Raw genomic sequence first — 23,655 nt, 5'->3', positions numbered from 1 at the left:
TTTCGTGTCCGTTTCAGTAGACTAGTTTCGTATACGTAAAGTTCTTGAATTCGAATGGCCACTTCCTGTTCTCTCACATAATTTTCAATAAATTTGATGCATTTCTTCGGACTTGCCCCAAATTGGGCTTGTTTATTGTTTGGCCCTAAACATACACAGCGACTCAGTGGCCTCTTCCGATTCATATTCAGGGCACGCTTCATACTGCTTTTATCTCGACAGACGTCGAAATACATGAGATAGTATACAAAACGGAGACGAGGCACGTAATATTAATTAGCACACATACACGAGGCTGCCCGGTCTGACTGGGCTCTTTATGGAAGAGCGTTGTTGAATTTTGTAAATGATGTGTCTGTGTGCGTCTGTATCTGTGTGTGTGCAACGCATGGAAATGTAACTGAAAACAGCAACAGAAAACTCAAGGGAATCACTTATGCGACAATGTTTTGGCATGCAAAATGCAAAAAAATATAAAAGATTCGCAAAAATGAAGTAAAGTAGAGTAAAGCAAAAGATAAGAGCGCGGCTGCCTTTTTGAAGTCTGGCCTGACCAGCTCACGAATATTTATTTTTATTGCCCAACTAAATGTCAATTGGACGACACTTAAAAGAATTTTAATGAACAAAAGAAGGGAACAAATTCACAAATATATATTCAGTGGGAAGCTTAAATATGTCCGCGAATCTGCTAAAGCAACATAATTTATTTCAATAGTTATTGTTGTTGTGTTTAAAATATTATTGGTAATATTTGAAATCTGTTCACAACCTTTATAAGGTCCAACTTTTTGGGCGCCAAATGGGTTTGAATTTGAGGTAAAGGCAGTAGGCCCGGGCAAAGCCGGAATATTCTGCGTCTCAACTAGTTCCGACTTCTATGCATATAATATTTATATTACTCACAATTATTACCAGGTTTATTGAATGTTGTTGTTAAACTAGTTTGTTAAAAATAAAAGAAACGCACATGACGTCGTTTTACGAAAAATAAAACGAATTTATTTTATTATTATTTGCATTGCATTATTCAAAAACTATCAAGCAAACTTTTAGATAACAAGTCAATGCTATATCCATAGACGAAGTAAGAATTCGATTCCTGAACTTTCCTTGGTTCTGCTGCATAAATATATATACTCGATTCCTGTTTTATTTTTACATTTTCGTAGCACACATTTAACCAAAAAGTATTACACATGTTAAACTAAACTTAAAGATCTGTTTTAAGCGCAAAATTAAAAATAGTTACAACCTAAATGACCGTCAGGGTATATAGAAAAAAAGTGAAATAAAAAACAGAGTCGGTTTGTTAAATGTATTTAACTGACGCACATTGCAAATAAATTACAATTTGTAGGAAATGCGGCCTAAAAATAGGCTCAGCTTAACGTTTTTTAAATGCCTTCGTATTATATTTTTTATTCTTATTTTTATATTTGCTCTCATTTGTTGTGCTGCATAAATTAACGCTTCAAACTTGAACTTGACTAGTGACGTCATGGCGGCAATCAAGTTGCAATAAACAATGAAAAGAACAACAAAACAATAAAAACTCAGCCACCGAAAAACTGAATAAAAATGTTGTCGGAACAACGTGCTGAAAAAAAAATATCAACGAAAACTAATTTTAAATTCAAATTTGTTGTCAACGCCACGTTGAAAAATGTTGGGAACCAACTCTGAATAATAATCCACATTTTCGATTGCTTTTAGTGGTGCAATTTATGCGGCGATTTATAATGAACTTCATGAATAAGAAACCCAAATGATTTATTTGCCGTTGCGCTTATCTGTTGCAAGTTGCAACTCGGTAGCTGCCCTTTTTTATTTGGCATTGGCAAAAAAGAAAAACCAGGAGAACCAACTTATTGCCAACTTCTTTCAAAGTCATCAATAAAAGTCGACGATAATATGAAAGGAAAAAAAAAACACAGAACATGCACAGACAGCGACGAGCTGTGTCTTCTGTAGATGGCCCAGGCAAAGTACTGGATTCCAAAGTTCTGCCAAGTGCAGTTGCAGTTGCAGTGGCAGGCAAATATTTCAGTTGCTTTTCTTGTAGTTGTAGTTGGCCAGATTGTCTAGTCTGAATGACGCCAACAGATTTGCCGTAATTTCTAGTGTAAACGGCAACTGGCAAATGGCAACACCCAACCTAAAACCTGTGCTACATCGTTCCAAGTCATTTGTCGTCATGGGAAGTGCGCACAGTGCATTAAAAACAACAACTCACAGGCCGACCTTGAGCTAAAGTTTCATACAAATGAGTACATAAACATACGTGTAAAACAACTCCTCCTAAAATACCTATTTTTAGTTTAAATCCGATTTAAACTTCGCTTTGCATACTCTTTTATTGCTTTGAGAAGCAAAAAAAAAAAACATGGTAAGCCTTCAAAGATCAACTCTCTCTCCCTATCTGAACTATCGTAACCAGCGATCTTCATATAAGTATCTGCGGGCTCAAACCTTAAGCGAAAACTTGCGAATCGCTTTTATGAATCACGCTTTCAGGTGTACATGCCCGGCCTCCCTATTTCTCATTCTCGAACATCCTCACGCACTTTGGGGCGCTGAAGCGCCGCCCGAACTGACCAGTGGACAGTGGACGATGGACGATGGACGGTGGACGGTGGACAGTGGACAGTGGACCGTGGACAGCGGTTTTGCCTGTGGACACGCCAACCAGTTGTGTCCAGAAACCAGTTCGCAGTTCACAGCTAGCAGCTAGCAGCTAGCAGTTCTTCTGTGGCAACATTCGTTCAAACTCACCTGAAATATCATATATCCCGAGTCGTACATCCAAAAGTCCTCGGGCGTGTGGCCCGGCTTGCTCAGCTGGATGGCCAGGCAGCGCTGCAGTATGAGGCGACAGCGCTGCGGACCACCGGGCGACTTGGTGCCCATTGCGTTGCGATTGCGATTTTTTGTCTAAAAATAACACGAGACGCGCCAAACGCGTCCGAGAGACTGGAGACCGGAGACCGGAGACCAGAGACTGAAGTTCAAGTTGCAGCCACGATGCGGGGCGGCTCAATTCGTTTGTTGTTTTTGGTTTTTTACAGCTTTTTTTTTGTGCGTTCAAAGCTTCACTTTTAATGGTCAACGAAAAACAAGAGAAGAACTTTGGGAAGAGGCAAGAACGAAACTCGTATTAAACAGTCGGGCGATTGGTTGTTTGGCTGGTTGTTTGGTTGTTTGGTTGTTGTTGTTGTTGTTGTTGTTACATTTTTGTTTTCGCACACTTTTGTTTTCGACTTTGTTGCTCTTTGCTTTATGGCATTTTCTTTGACTCGCATGAACTTTTGGGCTGAAGCGACGACACAACAAATAAACGCAACGACGCGACGCACGCGCAGCAAACGAAAGCAATGAACGAAGAGACGAAGACGCAGCTGAGAAATGTTGGCCACAGCGCGAACAGCAACTGAACGTGCCGAACGACAAAAACAAACTGAGCGCCAACTGTTAATACGACTCTGCTGCTGGCGCTGCTGCTGTCGCTGCCTCTGCCACAGCCACTGCTGCTGCTGCTGCTGCTGCTACTTCTCACGATGGCTGCTGCTGCTGCTGCTGTTGTCGCACAGCACGAGCGCCAACGAACTGACAGCGACGCGAGCTGCTTCGGCTGCGCAAGTGGCGTTTGCATTGGCGGTTCGCGTTTTTTTTTATTTTCGCACACGTTTGGAGAGTCTCGACTTTGAAGTTTTGCCTGCCTGCCTGGCTGTCTGCTGAGTGGAGACTTTTTGCTGCGGCTTACTGAAATGACAAAATGAGAAGCGGCATTAAAACCTTGATTATAAAATCAATTAGGCGAGCCAAAAATATGAGAAGTATTATAAATAATCATAAGCGCGACGTCTTGCTGTCTACAACTGCTCCTAATATTATAGTTATTATTATTATTATCATCATCATCATCATCATTAGTAATCAAGCTTAACGGTACGCGAAATATTTTTGGCAACCGTTTCGCACAAAAGATATTTGAACTCTCCCACCAACGGTTGCTACTCATTTCCTGCCCAAATCACCGGATATACTAATGACTATAAATGGATTAATTAAAACAAAAGCTGCAACTTTATGTTACAACTGTTTTTTATGGCATAAGCTAGATATATATACATGTATATATGTACACGGCTAAAAGCGTATATTATATGTAAGCTTTTCAGATTTTTCATACATATATCTAGAATTCAATTTGCATGCTAGGAAATGGCAGACGCAGATTACCTTTAATTGCGCATACGCCATGTACGACGAATGTCAATCAATGATTGCCTTTTTCCTTAATGCGCAAACTGTCATATGAAACAAATACAGCAAGTGTAATAGTGTACTAGTCGGTTGTGTTCGACCAGCTGATACCCTGTACCCATGCGTAATACACGTTGCGCAATTTGTACTGTGCGCACGCTTTTCCTTCCCTGAATCAACCCATTTGCAATGCAGAACAGGGTACAATAACTGCAATGAAAAATGGCACAGAAAATCTGTGCGTCAGCATTAGAAATTTACATCAACAATTATCAGATTAGGAGCTTGTGATATTTTACACAATTTTCCGATTCGTGTCGCGTTGCCAGCCGCTTATCTTTGGCATTTGTCGCACATTCATCTTCCGAATTCGGTCAATGCGCGCGCCAGGGCCATAAAAAGCACGCGGTGAGAAAGAGTTTTTGGGTTGAGGGAGAGCAGCAAGAGAGAGGGCCGCACTCTCGGTGCTTCACTGTGGCTGTGCAGTTGTAAAAGGCAAAGTCAAAGTCGCAGCCAATTAAATGGCGATGATCTCATCGCCCACGTTTTGAGCCACAATTCGATTCTCAGCGCGTTGGCATTTTGGCCAGATCAAGTGTCGTAGTATTGTGGTGTAAGTCGATGTTGGCCAAAGCCGATCTTTGCCCCGACCCTTTACGCATTTTCCTTTTACTATTTATTTATTATACTTTTATTTGTCGACCCATTAAGAGCCGGCCTTTGTTAGAAAACACGTTTCTCAAAAGACACCCAGCCCAAAACGAACCGAGCCAAGCCAGCCAACAGCGTTGACCACATTCCATGAGAAAGAGAATTCGCCAGCTGTGCCGCCAGCTCTGTGAATTTCGGCTTTTTGGCTTTTGTTTATCTGCCCCGTTCAGTTGTTGTTGTTTCTGTTTGTCTTACAAATCACAAACATTATAAATCGGTGAAACCAACCGAAAAAAAAGGTGCTAAAAAATCTACATCAATTATTACTATTAATAATAAGCTGTCCAACATTGGGATTTGCATAAGATATGCCAGTAAAAATAACTTTTTGTATGTCTATTTGGCTTTTAGTGCCCCGGGCCTAACTCATACTTGGGTTTTGTCCGGTCGCTCAGTCAGTAATTAAATTTGCACATGACTTCGAGTTGCGCTTGAATTTGTATATGAATTCGAGTTTCGAGAGTTTTCAAGTTGAACAATTGAGGAAATCAACTGAACAATGTCCTTTAATGACCTTCAAGGTGCTAAAAATAAAGCCTTGCGGTTAAAGCAACTAAATCTAAAAGCTGATGGAACTATGAGTTAGGAGTTCAAGTTCTGCCGACATCATGAGATCATGAGCACGATTTTTTGAAACTAGCTTTATGCAAAGGCCTTGCTAATTTGCCTATGCGAACAGCAAACTTTCTAATGGGGTTTCTTTTTTTTTGTGTTTCGAATAGATCTGTTCCTGATCTCTTGCTCATTGACATAAGAATAAAATCTGCTTGGTCTGTTTCTGTATGATCTGTTATTCAAATTTTTAAATTCGCTTAAAGTATACAGTCTTCACACTCTATTATTCTCTTGTTCAAATGAGATCTGTCACGAGCTTTACAATATATATAAAAGACAATCAGACTGAATAGTTGTCTCTGGGTTACCGAAAATAAAATACCCTTGCAAACATACTTTAGATCTACAAAATACTTTTCACGATTATCGCAGTCTAATAAATACGATATAGTTTTAAAAGGGCCTGAAGAACTTCCAGCTATGAAATCTTCAATCCTTGCTTTGCAAAAGAAATAATGAATACTCTCAGCTAGAAAATTCAGTAGAATTTAAGAGATTATATTCTCATTCTCAAGAAGAAATTGCTTAAGGCATTTGGCTAACATGTTCGCCAAGCGCAAACTGAACTCGGCAGAAAATAAGAACTTGAATATATAGAAATTCAGCACACAATTTCAGAGATTATATTCTCATTCTCAAGAAGAAATTGCTTAAGGCATTTGGTTAACATGTTGGCCAAGCGTAAACTGACAGCTGACTGTTGTATAATTGACTTGGTATTGGTCAAGAATCAATGTGGCCTTTGCGCAGTTACAGCCCCCACCAATTGCGGCAGCATTGACAGCTCACTTTCAATTGCGACATCTAGTTAGCGCAGAAATTTAAGAGCCAAATAAAACGACACGATCGACTGGATCGGCTGCATCAGTTGCATGAATGAATCGCTTAATGAAGCGACGCGGCGCGGCATGGCGCTGGCCAATTGTGGACAGGCTGCAAAGTCTGGTCCAGGACTGGGGCTAGAGCTGGCGCTGGCACTGGCACTGACTGTGGTTGTGGTCAGTCGTCAGGCCTTATCCACCCGCAAAACGTCAAAGTCTTCGCCCGCCGCAGCTCTCTGCGGCCGGCAACATAATTCAGTTTTACGGTTCAGCAGTGATCCGCTTCTTTTTTTTTTTTTTTTTGTTTTTTGTCTGTTGCCCCACGATGCAGCAGAGCCTCGCTGCACGCTGCAAGCTGCAAGCGGCAAGCTGCATGCTAGCCAATTGTTGCAATGTGGCAAAGCAATCGATTTAAGCGCCGCCGCATAAATTGAAGGCAACGTAGCTGCTCCAACGTAGCTGCCAAAAGGTTCCTCCAATCTACAACAACATGATGAATTGTTTTCTTTGTCGACTTGTTGACTGCCAACTACAGTTGAAGTTGGAGCCTGGTTGTTGCCGCTGCTGGTGATGTGAATGATGAAGTAGGAAAAAATTGCAAATTGTATCAAAAATTTAAATTTTCGCTTTCATTATGCGGCGGTGGCGTCGCTGGCTGCATCCAATCCATGGCTGCCACTCAACAGCGGCATTTGCTAATGGACTGAATGCCTGTTGTTGTTGTTGTTGTTGTTGTTGTTATTATTATTTTTGTTGTTGCTGTTGTTGTTGGCTGTCGCTGTTGACTGTTGACTGTTTGCTGCTGCTGCTGCCTGCTGGCTGCTGCCTGCCATTGTTTTGGTTTATTTCTTTAACTTTTCCCTATTTTCAATTTTGACAGCCGCGTTTTTCACAAATAATGAGCTGCTTTTGTTCGCCCCCGATAAAAAGAAAAGCTAAAGCGTTCAAATAATTTATAGGCATTGACCACAGGCTGCTGGCTGGCAACTGTTGCGAGATACGCAGTTGATTCTGTAGCGGTAACTGTTGCACGGCGCGTATACGCAATATGCGGCACCTACTACTACGAATACAACTATTACTACTACTGGCATTCACTTTCAACTAATTACGCGCATAAATTAAATGCAAAACATGCTTCATTGCAAATATCTGCAGCAAAAGTAAAATGAGGAACACAATCGCAGCTGGAGAAAGACAAAGAGACAGCCAGAGAAAATGAGACTTTGCAGATGCCAGTGCTAGAGACTTCAGGAATGCCAAAGATGTTTGGCGAAGCCAAGAAATGACATGCCATGCTCATGCTTGTGCTTAGACCCATGCTCCCATGCACCCGGGCACCCGTGCACCCGTGCACCCGTGCAGTCGGGCAGCCGTGCTGCATTGCTCCTGCGACACTCAGCGTACAACTTCTGCAAGCGTGTGGCAGCCACAGCGGAGACGTAGTCGAAGACGACGACGGCGTCAGCAAAGCGGAGACATTGCGGCAGACGATGCAATAACAATCACAACAACAATAACAACAAATCAAGATACAAAAAATAATATATATGCAGCTCAGCTAAATCCCAGATACTCTTACGAATTAGTTAATTAATATTTGGCAAGTAAATACTTATAGGTGTTTACTTTTTTAAATGAAAAATATATGTTTAATTAAAAAAGTAAAACCCCATACCCCCAATATTACTAGTCCTGATTGATTGACTAACTGCCTAAAATTAAAGCCCAAACTGAATAATAGGCTTTTGGCTCAAAATTTAAAAATGTACAGCCCTAAAAATACGTGTTTGAGCAATTTTTGCGAATTCCACCCATGTGCGGAAAACTATTTTTGTTTCAGGAAATTTCAATTTCATTTTAAAACATCTGTTATTTCAAACGTGAATAACCAATTGCAGAAATACATTCATGTATGAATGATGACGTATGCATATGTATTACACCAAAAGCTGATCCAATTAGCTTCCCGCTGCGCTGCGTTGTAGCTATTGCCCTACTATGCGATTCTCATGAATTCAAGTAAGCCCTGTCGGTTTCAGGCTTTTTACAAATACGTTGGCAATCTAATCGTGCTCAGGCACTCGCTCTACTTATTTTGTCGCCCTCCCACTTTAGGTCTCTTTCTCTATCGCTCTCTCTCTCTCTCTCTTATCACATGTCATTATTCCGCAATACCAGTCTTTATCATTCTCTATGCTTGTGTCGGTGTACAGGCTTGTTCTATATGTTGTGTTTTGTCTTAAAGAACAAGAAAGGTTGCGTTGTTTAATAAGGCAAAGCACACCATAAATGTTATTAGTTAGCAAAACCAATCAGAGTGCAACACAACGAGGTTATTCCCGGTATAATTGGAAGGGCATACGAACATATGACAGCAACAACAACAGCAGCAATAACGACAACAACAATAATTGCAGCTACCGCAGGAGCTGTGACAATGCCGTTGATAACAACAACGACCAACAAATTGTTGGGTGTGAGACTGTGTGTGTGTGTGTGTGTGTGTGTGTGTGTGTGAATAGATGTAATTGTATTTGCTGTGCAATTTTTTGCGGCGTCTTCAATTTCAGCATTCTTTTGGCCGTCTGCATATTTGATGTTGTCGTTGTCATTGTCGATGTTGTTGTTGCTGTTGCATTCAAAGATTGCTGCTGTGGGCAGTGGCAACATCAGCTTTATTGTTGTTGAAAACTGTGCTCACGTGTCGTATGCGTAATCTGGCCCGATGAATTGTTTGTCGCATAGCTTTTGAGGCACGGCCAATTTGGCGATGTCAGCGGCGAGCAATTTCGGGAAGTTGTTATCAAACATTTTGTGTCAGTGTTGCTGCATTGTTGTTGTTGTTGTTGCGATTGTAATATGAGCAGCATTGTTATTGTTTCGTTTTTTTTTTTTACGTCGTCTAACCAATGAGCAAATTCATTTAGGCCGTCTACTGCAATCTTTCTCTCTTAGCCAGTTGCTATATATCATGTGTTGTTGCTGTTGTGTTTGACTTTTGGTTTTCTCTGTGTGCAGTTTTGTCTTTTCCCTGTCTCGTTTGTCAGACATTTGACAGTTGTTTGTTATTTTTGCACGTTGACTTTTGTTGCTGCCTGTCTGTCTCTTAGTGTGCGGTTGTGTTTTGTGTGTGTGTGTGTGTGTGTGTGTCATGTGACTGTGGCATATTTTCCATACCCCTCTTGCGACCGCTAGTTGCCTAACAGCCGCCCACTTCATCAAGCTAACCCCGCACCGATGCTAGCCCCCGCCCCTCGTCTCTTATACCTTGTTTTTTTTAGATTTCAATTTTTTATGGCAAGTCAAATTTTTGTGATGCTCGTTTCGTTTCGTTTCGTTTTGTTTATTGCCATTTTGGAGTGTGCAACATTTTCGAGGAAGTTAAAATTTGCATAGAAAAATGGAAATTAACAAGACCATTTGACTGGCTGTCTACCCCCTGAGACCCCAGACCCCACCAGCCGCTACTCTTCCTCTACGCTTTCTGTTCGTCCTGTTTGTACATTTGTCGGTGTCTATATTTAGGCTGGGTAACATGTTTGACCAACTGAACTGACTGAATGACTGACTGCCACAGTTGGTGGAAGTTGCATAGCCTATTTCAACCCCTCCCCCGACCCGACCCGACACACACACATAAACGGCTCTGCTGTGATGTAATCGACGTAATGCATGCGACAAACTTTCAGCTCGAATTTCAATTTGAGTCGAGTGCTGGCGAAAAAAAAAAATAAAAGAGATCAAAGATCGCAAGAGATTGCATCGCGTTGCATGCATAATCGAATAATCGAATAATTAATAATTAATATTTAATATTGTCTTTCGTGTTGTTGCTGGCCAAAAAAGTTTCACTCGTGTTTACATAAATACTACGCTATGTAGCTGCTGCTTTCGGTTTCAACTCTATTTCTCACAGTCCTGAGTTGTCCGTCGCCTGTTGTTGTTATTGTTGTTTTCTCTCACGTGACCTCCAAGGCAAACCTCACGTACAAGGATTTTATGATCGACCCACGCCACTTGCACACTTATATAAAAATGGAATAAAAAAAAAAAAAAACAACAACAACAAAAAATGTATCTTTTGTATCTGTTGTGTGTATCTCGTGTATCTTTTCATATCTTTGCAAAAAGTGAAAATTGATGCATGCCCAGGCATAAAGGAAGCCCCCCTCCCCCTATGCTGTATACACCCCCGCCTAACAACTATTTCCTTATGGATTTTAATATATCTTTTTTTATAAGTCAGTCACGGAAATTCGTTTAAAGACAATGAAAATGAGGCAGGCGCCAAAAGACATGCACATCCAACCAAAAGGGTTGAGAGGGGGCCACAGATTTGGCGTGACAACAATTGATCGAGAGATTTCCCAGATTCGAGAGTACACGAAAAATATGACTTCGGGCTAACAAAATGTTAATTGAGTTTTGTCGCATTTCGCATTTCGCATTACTGAATAAAACTCAGGCGCATTAAAAGTTATTTAGTTTGTAAATGCCAAATATACGTATATAAGCAACATAAAAATGATGTCATAATAAAAAACAGACAAATAAAAGTCAGCTGAAAAGCGAACTCAAAGAGACGCGCCAAAAAGTCAAATTAGTGCACGTTAAACACAAAACTAAGCAAAGCAAATGCGCCAAATTGAAACACAAACTAAGAGTGAAGTGGATAAAGTAGAAACAGGAGAAGCAGCCGACGACGCTGGAGGAGGGTTGGCCAGAGATGTGGCCAACGGAGCTGGCACAACGAACGTCTAAACAGGCTTGCCGCGCCAAATGAGCAGAGGCTGTTGGCCACCTCGAATGGTAGAGGGGCCAAAGAAGAGGGGGGAGCGGTCTCGAAGGGGACAGCTTGAAGTTGATTGCGGCTGTAGGAGGAGGCAACTCTGCTGGCAACTGGCAAAAAAAAAAAAAAACGGACAGCAAATACAATAATTAGATCACAACACAGACAGCCGACTCTCCGAGTGCGGCAGGAACGTGATTGAGGGGGGCGTGGGCAGTGGGGGGGAGCTGTAGTAGCTGAAGGAGGAAGTGAAGTGGAAGTTAGCAGCAGCTTGCATTTGGCTTATGCTGTTGTTCTCCACAGATGCACAGCAGAAGGCAAGCCGAGTAACGAAGTTGTTAATGTTATGAACTTAGAGGACAGTGGCTACCTTTTGTATACCCTGTAAGCGAAATGATAATGTGGGGTATACTATGTAGCAATCACAAAAGATTTAATGTAAAGTCATGTCTGAATATTTACTGTTCAGCATTTTACATTAAATGATTACAAAGAGGACACACTTTTTATACACAGTGTGTGAAGTGATAATAATTTGGGGAACTTTTTGGATTGGGATGTATGTATGACATAGAGTACACACTTCGTATACCCTGCAAATTAGATGGTAATAAGCGAAATGGTAATGAGAGTAATAAATATTAAGCTCTGATAACATATAATTAGAGAAGCAGCAAAATGTTAATTAATAAGCCTTTGTTGCAATTAACAGTCATAACGAGAAATGTACTTCGATTCGTTGAAAATAGCTTTAAAATACGTCAACGTAATGCTTTATTCTATCTCTCCAGGCAGTATAAAGCCCCTTTCTTCGAGACTTAAGCACATGTGATCTTCAAGTGTAGCTAGGCTTCACTGTAGGGTCTTTTGGCATTCTGTGGCAACTGTTGGCTCGCATTTTTGTGAGACAAGCGAGTCGCTTGTTGTGTCTTAAGACATGCAAAAACTGTTGCCGAGTTGCCAACTTGCCAAGTTGCATGTGCAGCAGCTTCCTACAACTGCAGCAACAACAACAGCAACAACAGCAACAGGCACACACTCGTGTGTGAAAAACTAAACTCAATTACTCAACAAACATAGTAACCTACTTCATAAAGGCAACAACAATAACAACAACAATAACGACAACAACAAGCGCTGTTAACAACTGCAACAAACAACAAGAAAAGCAACAAATTCATTTTCGCTTTTTATATCTTTTTTTTCGACACGGACCGAAAGAGTCCTTCAAGCGTGACAATCACATGGAACAGTTGTAGTTGTTGTTGTTGCTGTTTTGCTGGTTGTTGCTGCTGCTGATTTATAGTTTTCATTTTGCACAGCTTGTGCAGCTTGTTGGATGTTGTAAAAGGAAATGTCAATTCTGTTGCCCGTTTGCCAAAAAAAAAAAAAATAAAAAACCAACAAAAAAACAATGCACGAAACATTTGCGGCATCGGCGGCCAACGTGTAATGTCAGCAAAGTGGAGGGGTCGGTGGTGGCTTAGAGGGCGGGCGCCAGTTTTGTGTAGGTAACCGAGCGCCCGCTAATGTAAGTCATATAACAAATTTTGCAACTGGATTTCGATTGCAGCGAGCTGCAAAGGGTCTTGTGGGGCAAGAATCTGTTCCTATGCGGAACAAGAATCAAATGGAATCTCCTGCATCTGTGCATGCTGGGCACAGGCTTTCTCCTTATGCGGACAGCGCCAGGCGGTGGCCCAAAACCGGCTGTTGGCGGCGACTCTTTCGCGTGCTGGCCAACACTTTGCTGAAATATGTGCCCAAGCCAGTTTTTTTTTTTGTTTTGGGCCTAAATGGCCGCCTTGCCAGAATTTGTTAGCTTAAGAGCTGGGCAGCACAGAAAAAAATAAGAAGAAAATACACAAAGCGAAGCGCCCATCGAAGACTGGGCATGCGAATGGGAATAAGAATGAGAATAAGACGGGACCTGGAAGTCAAACTGGGACTGGGACTGGGACTTGGGAATGGGACTGAGACTGGATCGTGAGTCAGCAAAGCCAAAAAGCGCAAAAAAAAAAAACTTAAAATCAATGTTGATTTATTGGTGGCTTATTAGAATGAGAATGAACGAAAGAGACAGCAGAAGCTGAATTGTAAGTAACTGACAGGGAGAGAAAAGAGAGAAGAAAAAAAAACTCGATCCCTCTTGCAGACTGTGAGAGGGCCGAAGAGAATAGGTATGTTCTGCAAAGTTCTTAGAAAAGCGGTAGACAGAGTAATTCACAAAAGGCCCCTTGCGGTAAAGCATGTATTTCTAATGCTACACTGAAAGAAATGCTGGCATGGAGGTTAATTTCTTCTTGAATAAAGACTATACAAATAGAACGCATAGACTTTGATAAATTAATAAAAAATTATGTAAAGAATCAATTAAATTTTAAATCTTATAGACTATTACTAATATAAATTACAAATAATATTGACTGACAGACTTAGTAAGGGCTGGTAAGCTGAAATTAGTACAGAATCTTCTTCCTAGTTGTGGAAACAGTTGTTATAGTTAGCATAAGAAACATTCAAATGGAACACAGCTACAATGAAAAGCGTGCGAGGCTTAGATTACTGTGCGTAGAAACAATAAACGGAAAGTCGGTGGCTCAATTACCACAGTAATGATCAATTTGTATATACACATAATGATTAAATTTATTATTAAATCCACAAAGCAGTCAAGTGAAAGCTCTCTCTAGTCTTTGATATAAAAAGCGTTAATTCTTTCACATCTTCATTAGCAATCGCATTTAAGATTCTTATCAAATTCATAAGCATTTCAATTTATCAGTTAGTAAGCGCATTAAACGTTCGTTATGGCCACATTTGCTGTCTGGGCATTATCATATCGGACGCTTGTTGGCCTTTGGTTATATTTCTTGGAACTCTTTTTGATTCGCATTCAATAACATCAAGAATACACATGTATACATATACATACACATTATTGTATTGGCCATGGCAATCTAATATAAAGCACAATAAAAACTTGAATATTGCTATTTGCAACACGTCAACAACAATAACAACAACAACGACAGCAACAACAATCACGCCAAGCCAATGAACGAAACGTGCCAACGGCTGACGATCGCTGATAAGCGAACAGAGCCAAAACTGTAGCTCCGGCTCTGGCCTGGCTCTGGCTCTGGGTCTGACTCTGGCTGGAAAGGAGTGAAGCCGGAGCTGGAGTTGAAGTTTCAGTTGGAACTGTAGTTGGTGGCAAAGAAAGTATATTTTTTTTTCAGGACGAGAGCTTTGGGCTGCTCATGCAGATAGCCGTTGAGCACACAGCAAGTCGCGAGTCTCGTGTTGACCATTTTTATGGTTATATTTTTTGTGCTTTTCTCGTCTTTTTTTTTTTTTGGTACTGGCTGCCATTACCAATTAATAGTCGTCGCGAGAAATTTGCATGGCCAAAAGGAAAGTGACAAAAAAAAAAGCACACACAAAAACAAAAGTTGCAGTTGGTAGCTGACAGTCGAAGTTACAGTAAAAATCGGCTATAGATTGCAGGCGTCAAGCGACGCGATAATTTGCGTCCAACACAGCTTCGGCCAAACATGAAATGCTAATTGTTATGTATATAGGGTAGCTGGCATGGCTGTATGTTAGTTTAGTGGGGGCTGTAAGGGGGGCAAGTAGACGTGCCGCAAATTAGATTTTGCCGCCTCGAAAGTGAGAGTGACACCTGTTGCGAGCTGCGTGCGTGAATTATGCACTTGGCCCCAACCATCAAATGTGGCAACATCATGAGCCGCAGCATGCCGCATCGCCGCTGGCTATGATCGATAAGCCAGTTCCGAGACGGGTCAGCAGGGTAGAGCCGGTCGAGGTGCAGACGAAACGCATTAAGTTTCATATGCCGATCATTATTTTAAATTATGCGCACGAGCGAACCCAGCTAGAGGAGAAGCTGAGAGTTGGGGCCAATGAGGCAGCACATAAGTCGGAAAGGCATTCAATGGGTTCATTTGCATAGCATGTGAGGAAAACTGATTTAAAAAACACACACACAAGGCATAAAAAAGATACAAAAACACTTTTGCTTTTTTTTTCAATTGGTTGATGGATTGGCAGGCAAACAGTTGATGGTTTCATTAACATTCGTCGAGAGCAAAAGATCAAAGCATTGGGGTTCACCCAATGCAACAGGTGTCGTTAGTGTTAACAAAAAAATGCAAACTAATTATGTAAGAAAATATATGATCAGGTATAAATCCATTTATATACATTTAGCAATGAGTATAACACCAAAGAACGAGATTCTATTAAATCTAGGTATACTATTTAAGAATTACAATAAGAACAAATATACATAAAAATATTAATTAACCAATTTTTTGAACAACATTTTCCGATATGTTTATGCCTTGAATACGAATTACATTGGCTGAATTTCCAAATTAGCTAAACAAAAATCATTAAATAATTAGACAAATTTTGCATGTTTTATTAACAAACAAGAATAATGTTTGCCAGATTTATATGCCAAATTAATCTAGAGGCCAAACCTTGAACACCAGAGGCACTAACTAAATGCATTTAAAAGCATGCAACACATGTGTTCAAGCTATTTTGGGCAATTCTTTTCATTAATCCATAAGTTACCTGCTATCACCACACCAGCCTGATCAACCTATTTTCTCTCAACCAAACTAAGTAAACAGTAAAATCGTCTACTCTTCTTGCTGATAGCTGGGAACGGCTTCATCAATGTTTAAGAATGAATGCCCTATGGAGTCCACAACACCGACAACCCGGCGATCCCCCAGTTCGTACGGAAACATTTTTCCTGATGACACATTACTGTCAGACGGTGTTATGAGCTAAATTTATTGACGATGCCTAAAATGAATATTTCCATGTCAGCGCATGCCAAGTACTCGTTTATTTTTGAGAGAGAGAAGGAGTCCCTCGCCCCATCATTCAAGAATGTCACATGCATCTTGTTGCAGGCATTTGAGCGTTTGATTTGTGTGTGGCAACAACAGCAGAAGCATCAGAGAAAGCCCATCTAATGACGAGGCATAAATACCCTGGTCACATAAAAATAAACTTATTTTTTCATATAAATGCCATTAAGAAAAAGTAATTATAGAGATCTTATTAGTATGGTTTGCACGAATGGTATACATATTTATATATATTATTTATATATGTATGTTATGTGTCTATATATTTTGATTATTTTTTGAGCAGTACATAAATTTATTGAATCAGAGGAGCTTTAGATTGCTAAACATACATACATTAAAAAGAAAAATGTGGAAAAACGTGATATATACAAAAGACTTTCAAAAATAGTTGAATGTCTAAAGGCTAAATTGAAATTATAACTCTAGTAGCCAGCAAGCCTTTCATAAATTATATTGAAAATCAAGAAGGATAAAGAAGGATTTGTATATAAAAAAGACTCTTTAGAGAAGTTTCATATTTGAGATTAAAAATATTAAATATAAATAGAGTAAGCTTTTAAGAAATCGTAATATTCCCCAAAATACCAATATCTTTGAATATACAAAAAAAAAAATGCCTACAGCTCGAATGCGCCAACTTTATTAAAAAACTGGGCAGAGCTGAAGAAACAGAGTATGTTATGCTGCTTAAAAATAAATATAATTTGTTCTGTCACGGGGTTAAAGAAGCCACATTTAGTGCGTTGCATGCCAGATGGAAAAACGATCAGAACCACAAAAACACACAACGTACATAAGTGGAAACATGATTTTAAGGTGGGAGTTGAAAGATTATTTCGTAATGTAGTCGAACGTTGTGGAGCCAAAAGAAAAATACAGAAAAATTCGTTGACAAAAAAACAACTTTGCAGAGCAGACAATTTATAGTTAGTAAAATTTCATTTGGAATTTATGTGCGGAATTTGGTAAATCGTTGGGCTCCGCTTGTCGTGACATAAATTAAGTGGTCTTTGGGTTAGTGGTGCAGCGGTGCAGTGGTGCGATCGACGCCTGCTGATGCAACCGCCCGCACATTATTTGTATTTTAATTATAATAATTGTTGCTAATTATTCAACATTTTGTGGCGCGCGTGCAACTAATAGCCGCTTCTGCTGCCGGCTCACTCTCTCGACTTTCTTCTGGTCGTAATACTCGACATAAAACTGAGAAAGAAACCGAAAAAAAACCTTCGATAAGTTTGTGCAGCGATGCGTTCGCGTCTCTCTGCTACTGCTGCTGCTGCTGCTGTAATCATTTAATTTAAAATCAGCGGCTTTTGCTTTTTTATGTAATTGCTACTTAATTGCTAGCAATTAAAATGCGACGCATTAAATTTCGTTTGGGGCGGGCGGAGTTTTATTTTTTTTATTTTAATTTGGTTTCAGTTTCAGTTGTATTCATGCGCTTCACGCGGCATTTACAAATTTATGTATTTCTAATGAAGTTTACGAGCGAACGCCTCGCCGGCAACGAGGTCAAGAGCTGACAGGAGCTGCATGCCGCGCTGCTTCAATTCATGCATTCATTCGATTCCTCACTTTATCGATGGAGCTCTTTTTTTCTAGCCCTACTCTCCATTGCATAATCACAATCATAATTTGTTGTCCACTTGCTGCTGCAACTTCCCCAACTGTCCACTTGAACTGCATTTAGGTTTTTTTTCTTTCCTCTCTCCAGAGTTGATCAAGTGCAGCCAGCAAAGGTTGAAGACAGCTCCACTTGCATATGCACACAAGTAATTAATGTTTTATACTCTAAAAAAAAGGCTATCTGCATGTCGCTGTTTGTTTTGTTGTGGAAATGGATTGGTTTTATAATTTTCAAAATAAACTTATAAGTTGTTTGTGGCTATGGGTGTAGATCTAAGTTTAGATTTTGACTTTAAGAAATGCATTAGATATACGAGTATCTAGTCACGGATTGTGGGAATAATAGTTGCCCAAAGTAGATGCTCACAATACATTTAAAATATATTAGATTCTTTTAAGTCAGTCATATAAATTGAGCCTAAGTTTCCAATGCCTTCATTTCATGGATTTCCAGTGACTTGAGGTGGTATCTCAGGCAAGAGTAAACTATCAAACAAAGTAAATATTTGAACTTAAAAAATTTCATCGTATTTCGCAGTTCCTTATCATTTCATTTGTTACATTCAATAAAAGTGAAAAAATAGTGTATACAAGTTTCGTTGCAATATTGATTGAATTGCTTGCCTTTTTCTTCTATTGCTGGAAATTGTGTTTGTTTTTCACAACTGGCGGGCATTTAAATTGTCTTCAATTGCGCCCATTGCATAATTAAGACAGCACTTCCAACTGGCCACAAGCTCTGGCTGTCTGTCCGTCTCGCCCATTTTGACTGACTAACTGACTGACAGGCCATCAACATCAAGCAAAATGCTCAACACCAAACGGACGGCGGCTTTCCCGTTGTCTGGGCCGGACTTTGCGCTAATCCGTGGCAACTTTTTCGATGCATCATCGCATAATCAAAGAGCCATAAAAACCAATAATCATTATTAAGCAAAACAAGCCAATTAATGCTGCAGCAGCAGCAGCCGCAGCAACAACTGCAACTGACACAACAGTAATTAAATGAAAATAAAACACCAAGATTCGGTCAACTTTGCAGCCAAGTTGTGGAATGAAAAAAAAAAAGAAACAGGTCTACCCTGTGGAGTTGTAGTCTATGCTGGATCTGGCGGAGGGTGCGCGGTGCGAACAGGGTATCTATAATTGCAGCTGGCCGCTTTGCCGTTGCTAATTTTGCCATTTGCGTGCCATAATAAAGCGATAAATAGTGCCAGCAGCCATAAAAATAATAAAAAAAAAAATAAAATCAAAATAATACCAAAAACACAACAGCTGAAAACCGGGAAGAATACTCAAGCGACTGAAAATCGTCAACACGAATGACAAAATATCCATATCGAGTGCGGAATTCTCAATGTGAAAGCCTTCAAAAATTACGCATACGCAGCGTTGCGTATGAGATGCGCTTAATTAATGCATTACAAATCAAAGTGTGTCCTTTTTAAAAATGTTTAAAACTTGAATTTCACAGTGAAAGTTTCGCCCAAGTTATTGTTGTTGTTGTTGTTGTTGTTCGGCGGAACAGTAGCCATAACAACAACAACAACAACTACTACTACTACTACAACAATTGCGAAGCAAATTGAAGCCCAACCTAGGGCAATATCGTGTTGGCGATCGTTTGAATTGATAAACAAAAAAAAAAAAAAACAACAACCTAAACAGTTGCCGGCGGGGCATTTGGAAAATACTTTTGGCTCGCCTCAATGGGCTTACGCGATTAATGCGAGCTCGAGGTAACACTTGGGGTCAACGCTAATTGATTTGGAAAGGCTTTTCAGGTCGGTCAGTGTCTGCCTTCAAACCAAAATTACTGCAGTAAAGTCCACACAATTATTAAAATAATACGCCTAAGGTGAGGCACAAATTCAGTTTCCGCAAAGAATATGTTCACCATAATTGGATAATCGAAAATATTCAGAAATAAAACAAAAGGTATAGAAGTTTAAGGAACTAGGCATAGATTTTCGAAATTCTATCAGTTTTTTAATTATACAAATTAGCTAATAATAAATCCCAATTATCGACTGCTTAATGGCATTAATATCGAATTAATGATGATGAACTTTATGCGTTATAGGCATCGCATGGCTATTAATCTGATATTTAGTAATTATAAAATGCTAATCGATTTGTCGTGGATAAAATGTTACCTTTTAGTTTAGGGGAATATATGAAATATATATTTCAGAAGTGCGCGCTAAGCTAATGGCTATCGTATAAGTTGAAGTACGTTTTTCAACTATAAATCGTTGCATTTGCCAGTTTACAAATATAATCCAATTGTATATTTCTTTACTTCTGAAACAGTTTTCTAACGATCGATGTGATATCTACCTTTTTGTTTTTATTAAGGATATTTTATAGAAAGAATTATTAATCCATCTAACTGATTACAAACTCCATTACCTTACCTGAGCAGTTATTTCACCAAGTCCGTTTTCAACATCGCCAAGATTGAAAACAATTTCAATTTGCCACAGCTAAATGTGGATGTTTCCCATGGCCACCAATGTCAGGCGCTGCACCAACAATTTTGATGAGTCTCTTTCACTTAGTAAAAAAATTCACCGATTTCATGTACATTTCGAATTTGAAATATTTCTCGGTGCGTTTCATTTGAGAGTAATGTTAAGTTTTTGGCTTTGACTTTGGCTTGGCGCGGCATTTCAAATTGTGCGGTTGTCCGGCTGTCCGGCTATCCGGCTGTCCGGTTTACCATTTGAAGTGCTGAATTTTTCATGTGCATTTAATTAGTTGAATTATGGCTGTGAAATGTGGCAACGACTGTGGCAGCGGCTGTGCGGACGACAGTGGAGCAACAGCCAAAACAATCTAATAGTAAAAGAAACTAACTGAAAAATAATAAAGTAAACACTTTTGCCATATTATGCGACAACTTTCGCAAAAATAATTTTATTGACTGCCGGACAGACGGGCTGTGGAGGTACTGAAGCTGTTTCTTTATTTTCTTTTTTGATCAATTGGACAATTGTCACCTTTCAAACATTTTCGAGGAAAGTTACGTTAGGCGGCCGAGTGAAAAGGTCAAGAGGCTTGGCCATATGCAAAATTGCAGTTGCAAGGACGTGACACAATAACACACAAGGGGCATTCCCGCCAACCGCAGGCATAAGCACTTGTCGTGTACTCAATTGAGCTTAATTTGAATTTGTGCGCTTTGCGGAAGGGCCGCCCGTGAGCTAAGCAACCTCCAAGTGCACTAAAAAAAAAAAAAAAAAAAAAACGAAAATAAAAAATAATAAAAACTGAAAAAAAACCGCAGATAAAAATCGTGAGTTTTTCCACAATTTTTCGTCAGACGTTGACTTGACGGCGACTTGACCCAGTTACATTTGTTGATGTTTTATCGGTTTTCTTGGCTTTTGTATCTTATTTGTTCTTCCACATTGTAATTAGTGACGAGAATTGTTTATAATGACGAGTGAAACTGAAACTGAGACTGCTAGGTATGAAAAAAAAAATAAAAATACAGTTTTGTGGGTCTCATTTCGTGCATATTTATCCAAATTGCGCGCATAATTAAAAGATTGTCGACATAATTAGGGCAGCACTTAAGTATAAATGTGTGTGTGTGAGTGTGTGTGTGTTAGCCAAGTTTAGAGTTCAAACTGTGAACTGTGTTTCAGATTTGAAGGACACTTTAAAAACAGCTTTTAGCCGCAGTTCAAACTGGGGGTCAACGCGTTGAGTCAACTACAGATAAAGATAAAGATTCTGTTGCAGCTGCGGCCCAGCTGATTGGTGTCAACATATTTCCGGCCAACGTGCGCTGACGAATCTTGTGGGCAAAAGGTGCGTTGGCAATGGGTTATGGTGAGGTAGGCAGGTGGGGTGTGTATGTTAACGGGCACGTGCCCATAGATAAGTCAATGGAAATCAGAGCTCGTTAAACGAAAGTGAACGAAAGTGAAAACGCAAAGATATATCAACAAAAGTCTAATCAGTGCAACTAAGTAAAAAAGTGGGCAACAAGCAAAGTACACACACAGAAAACAACAGAAACCAAAGACAACAACAACAACAACAGCAACAAGCCACATATCATGCTTAAAACTCTCTTTCTGTGTCATTGATAGACGTTGGGTCGTTTTTACGTTTGGCTTTGACTGACTGACAAATGAAAACTCAATTGGCTATCGCAAGACAATCAAAAGACGCGAACGAAGACGAAGACAACGATGCTGCCACACTGTTGTTGTTGTTGTTGTTGGCGTTGCAAACATTACACATTACAACTAGGCAAAAGAAATGACAACAACTGCAATGACAATAACAACAACAACAACAACAACATAAGAAAATTCACTTTCACTCATCGCTCTTTTAATTTCTGAAAATGTCATCTTGTCGTTTGACGCTGCCGCATAAACCAAAGACAACAACAACAAACATTTAAAAGATGTCGCTGACTGATGCCCAGCTTCGAACTAGAACAAACGAAATTTGTCAACGCCCACCCCCTGTATTGACACGCCCCCTCCCCACACACCGGATCCTCAACTGCCGCCTGTCCAATTAAATGCAAATTTTATTTTTTTTAGAAATCGTTGCCAACGGCAACTGCAACACACAAAAAACAAATACATTCAAAAGATGCAAATGTCGAGAGATACAGAAAGAGAGGGAGAGCGAGAAGACTGCGACCCAGCTCTAGCTCTGCGTCCAGTTCCACCGACTGGCCACCCACATGGACGTTGGCGCTACAAACGTCTCACTTCGCCGAGGCAGTTGTTGAAATTTATGTGCATTTTGATGAAAGCGCCAACATTGTGTGGGCGTGTAGCGATGCACCAGGCATGCCCCCAAAGCATTTGTTTTTTTTTTTTTTCTTCTTGATTTTTATTTATTTTGCTGGTATCGGGAAGCTTTTCAATATTTATAACTTTTATTGCTTGTCTTTTGTGCTTGGCGATTTCTCGCATTGGCAATGCTGCGCGGCATTGAAATCAAATGCAAATGGAGGTGCAAGTCGACAGGGAATACGGGGAGCGTGAGGCGGGAGGCGGGTTCAGCCGCCAGCTGTAAATGGAGCAGCGAAAGCAATTGGAAAATCGCGTTATCGAATTAGTTGCGGTTATGCAGAAGTTTTTCACAGTGCACATTTTAAGATCAGAGAACACGGCATAGCTAAAGCTTCGTACAGAAAAATTAAAAACGAACGTGATTAGAATAGATCTAACAATTTTTTTTTAATAATGGTCACCTTTAGAATGGAATAACTATATATGTCTTTAACAGATTTCAGAACTGACGATCGGCCAAATACTATTTCCAAACAAAGCTAATTTTCAAAATGTCTGAAAAGTGTATTTATATAAAACTCTAAAACATCAATATTTTTTTTTCTAGTTTTACCCAAAAGTTTTAACTCAGTATTCACTATGTGTTAAGCTAACTGGATGATATTGAACTTCTTTATAAAAAAAAACATCGCTTAAAAGGAACTCAGAACGGATGTATAATCTAAAAGAGCTGCACTTCCATTCATAAAAATCACTTTACTTGCTTTTTTAATTGTTTCCCATGCTGTTTAATTCTATAATTGCGTTTTCAACATAATTGTTACACACCTCAGATTCTGATTAAGAACAAGTGTCTAGTATGAGTTAGCACCAGGAAGGAACTAATTTATCTGGCATTAAAGTAATATACAAATTAATAAGGTCACCATAAGACAAAAATTTGCCAGAAATATACATATTAATTGACAATTTTATGCAAATGTAAAGGAAACTTTATGTAAATCATTCTTAGACCTCAGAGTTGGCAATCTTAATTGCAATGCCAGAATAAACATTAACTGCTACACATACCGCACACATTGTCCATTTGGACAGCTAACTGAACGTTCAATTTGGCCAAAATCGCAGCATGTTGCATT

The 23,655-nt window shown here is 39.7% G+C and overlaps 1 protein-coding gene across 1 annotated transcript in view; it reads right to left on the bottom strand.

Moving 5' to 3' along the window:
* The window catches only part of ko (Stork-head domain-containing protein knockout), a 55,598-nt gene that overhangs the window by 22,406 nt on the left and 9,537 nt on the right, over positions 1 to 23,655 (bottom strand). The window contains exon 2 of the mRNA XM_002047721.4: positions 2,776 to 3,762. Coding sequence (XP_002047757.1) covers positions 2,776 to 2,910 — 135 coding nt within the window. The 5' untranslated portion in view covers positions 2,911 to 3,762. The remainder of the gene's footprint in view (positions 1 to 2,775; positions 3,763 to 23,655) is intronic.

This window comes from Drosophila virilis, chromosome 3, assembly GCF_030788295.1.
Source record: "Drosophila virilis strain 15010-1051.87 chromosome 3, Dvir_AGI_RSII-ME, whole genome shotgun sequence".
Lineage (NCBI taxonomy): Eukaryota > Metazoa > Arthropoda > Insecta > Diptera > Drosophilidae > Drosophila > Drosophila virilis.
Note: the sequence above shows the minus strand (reverse complement) of the source record. Positions and strands in the feature narration are given on the sequence as shown.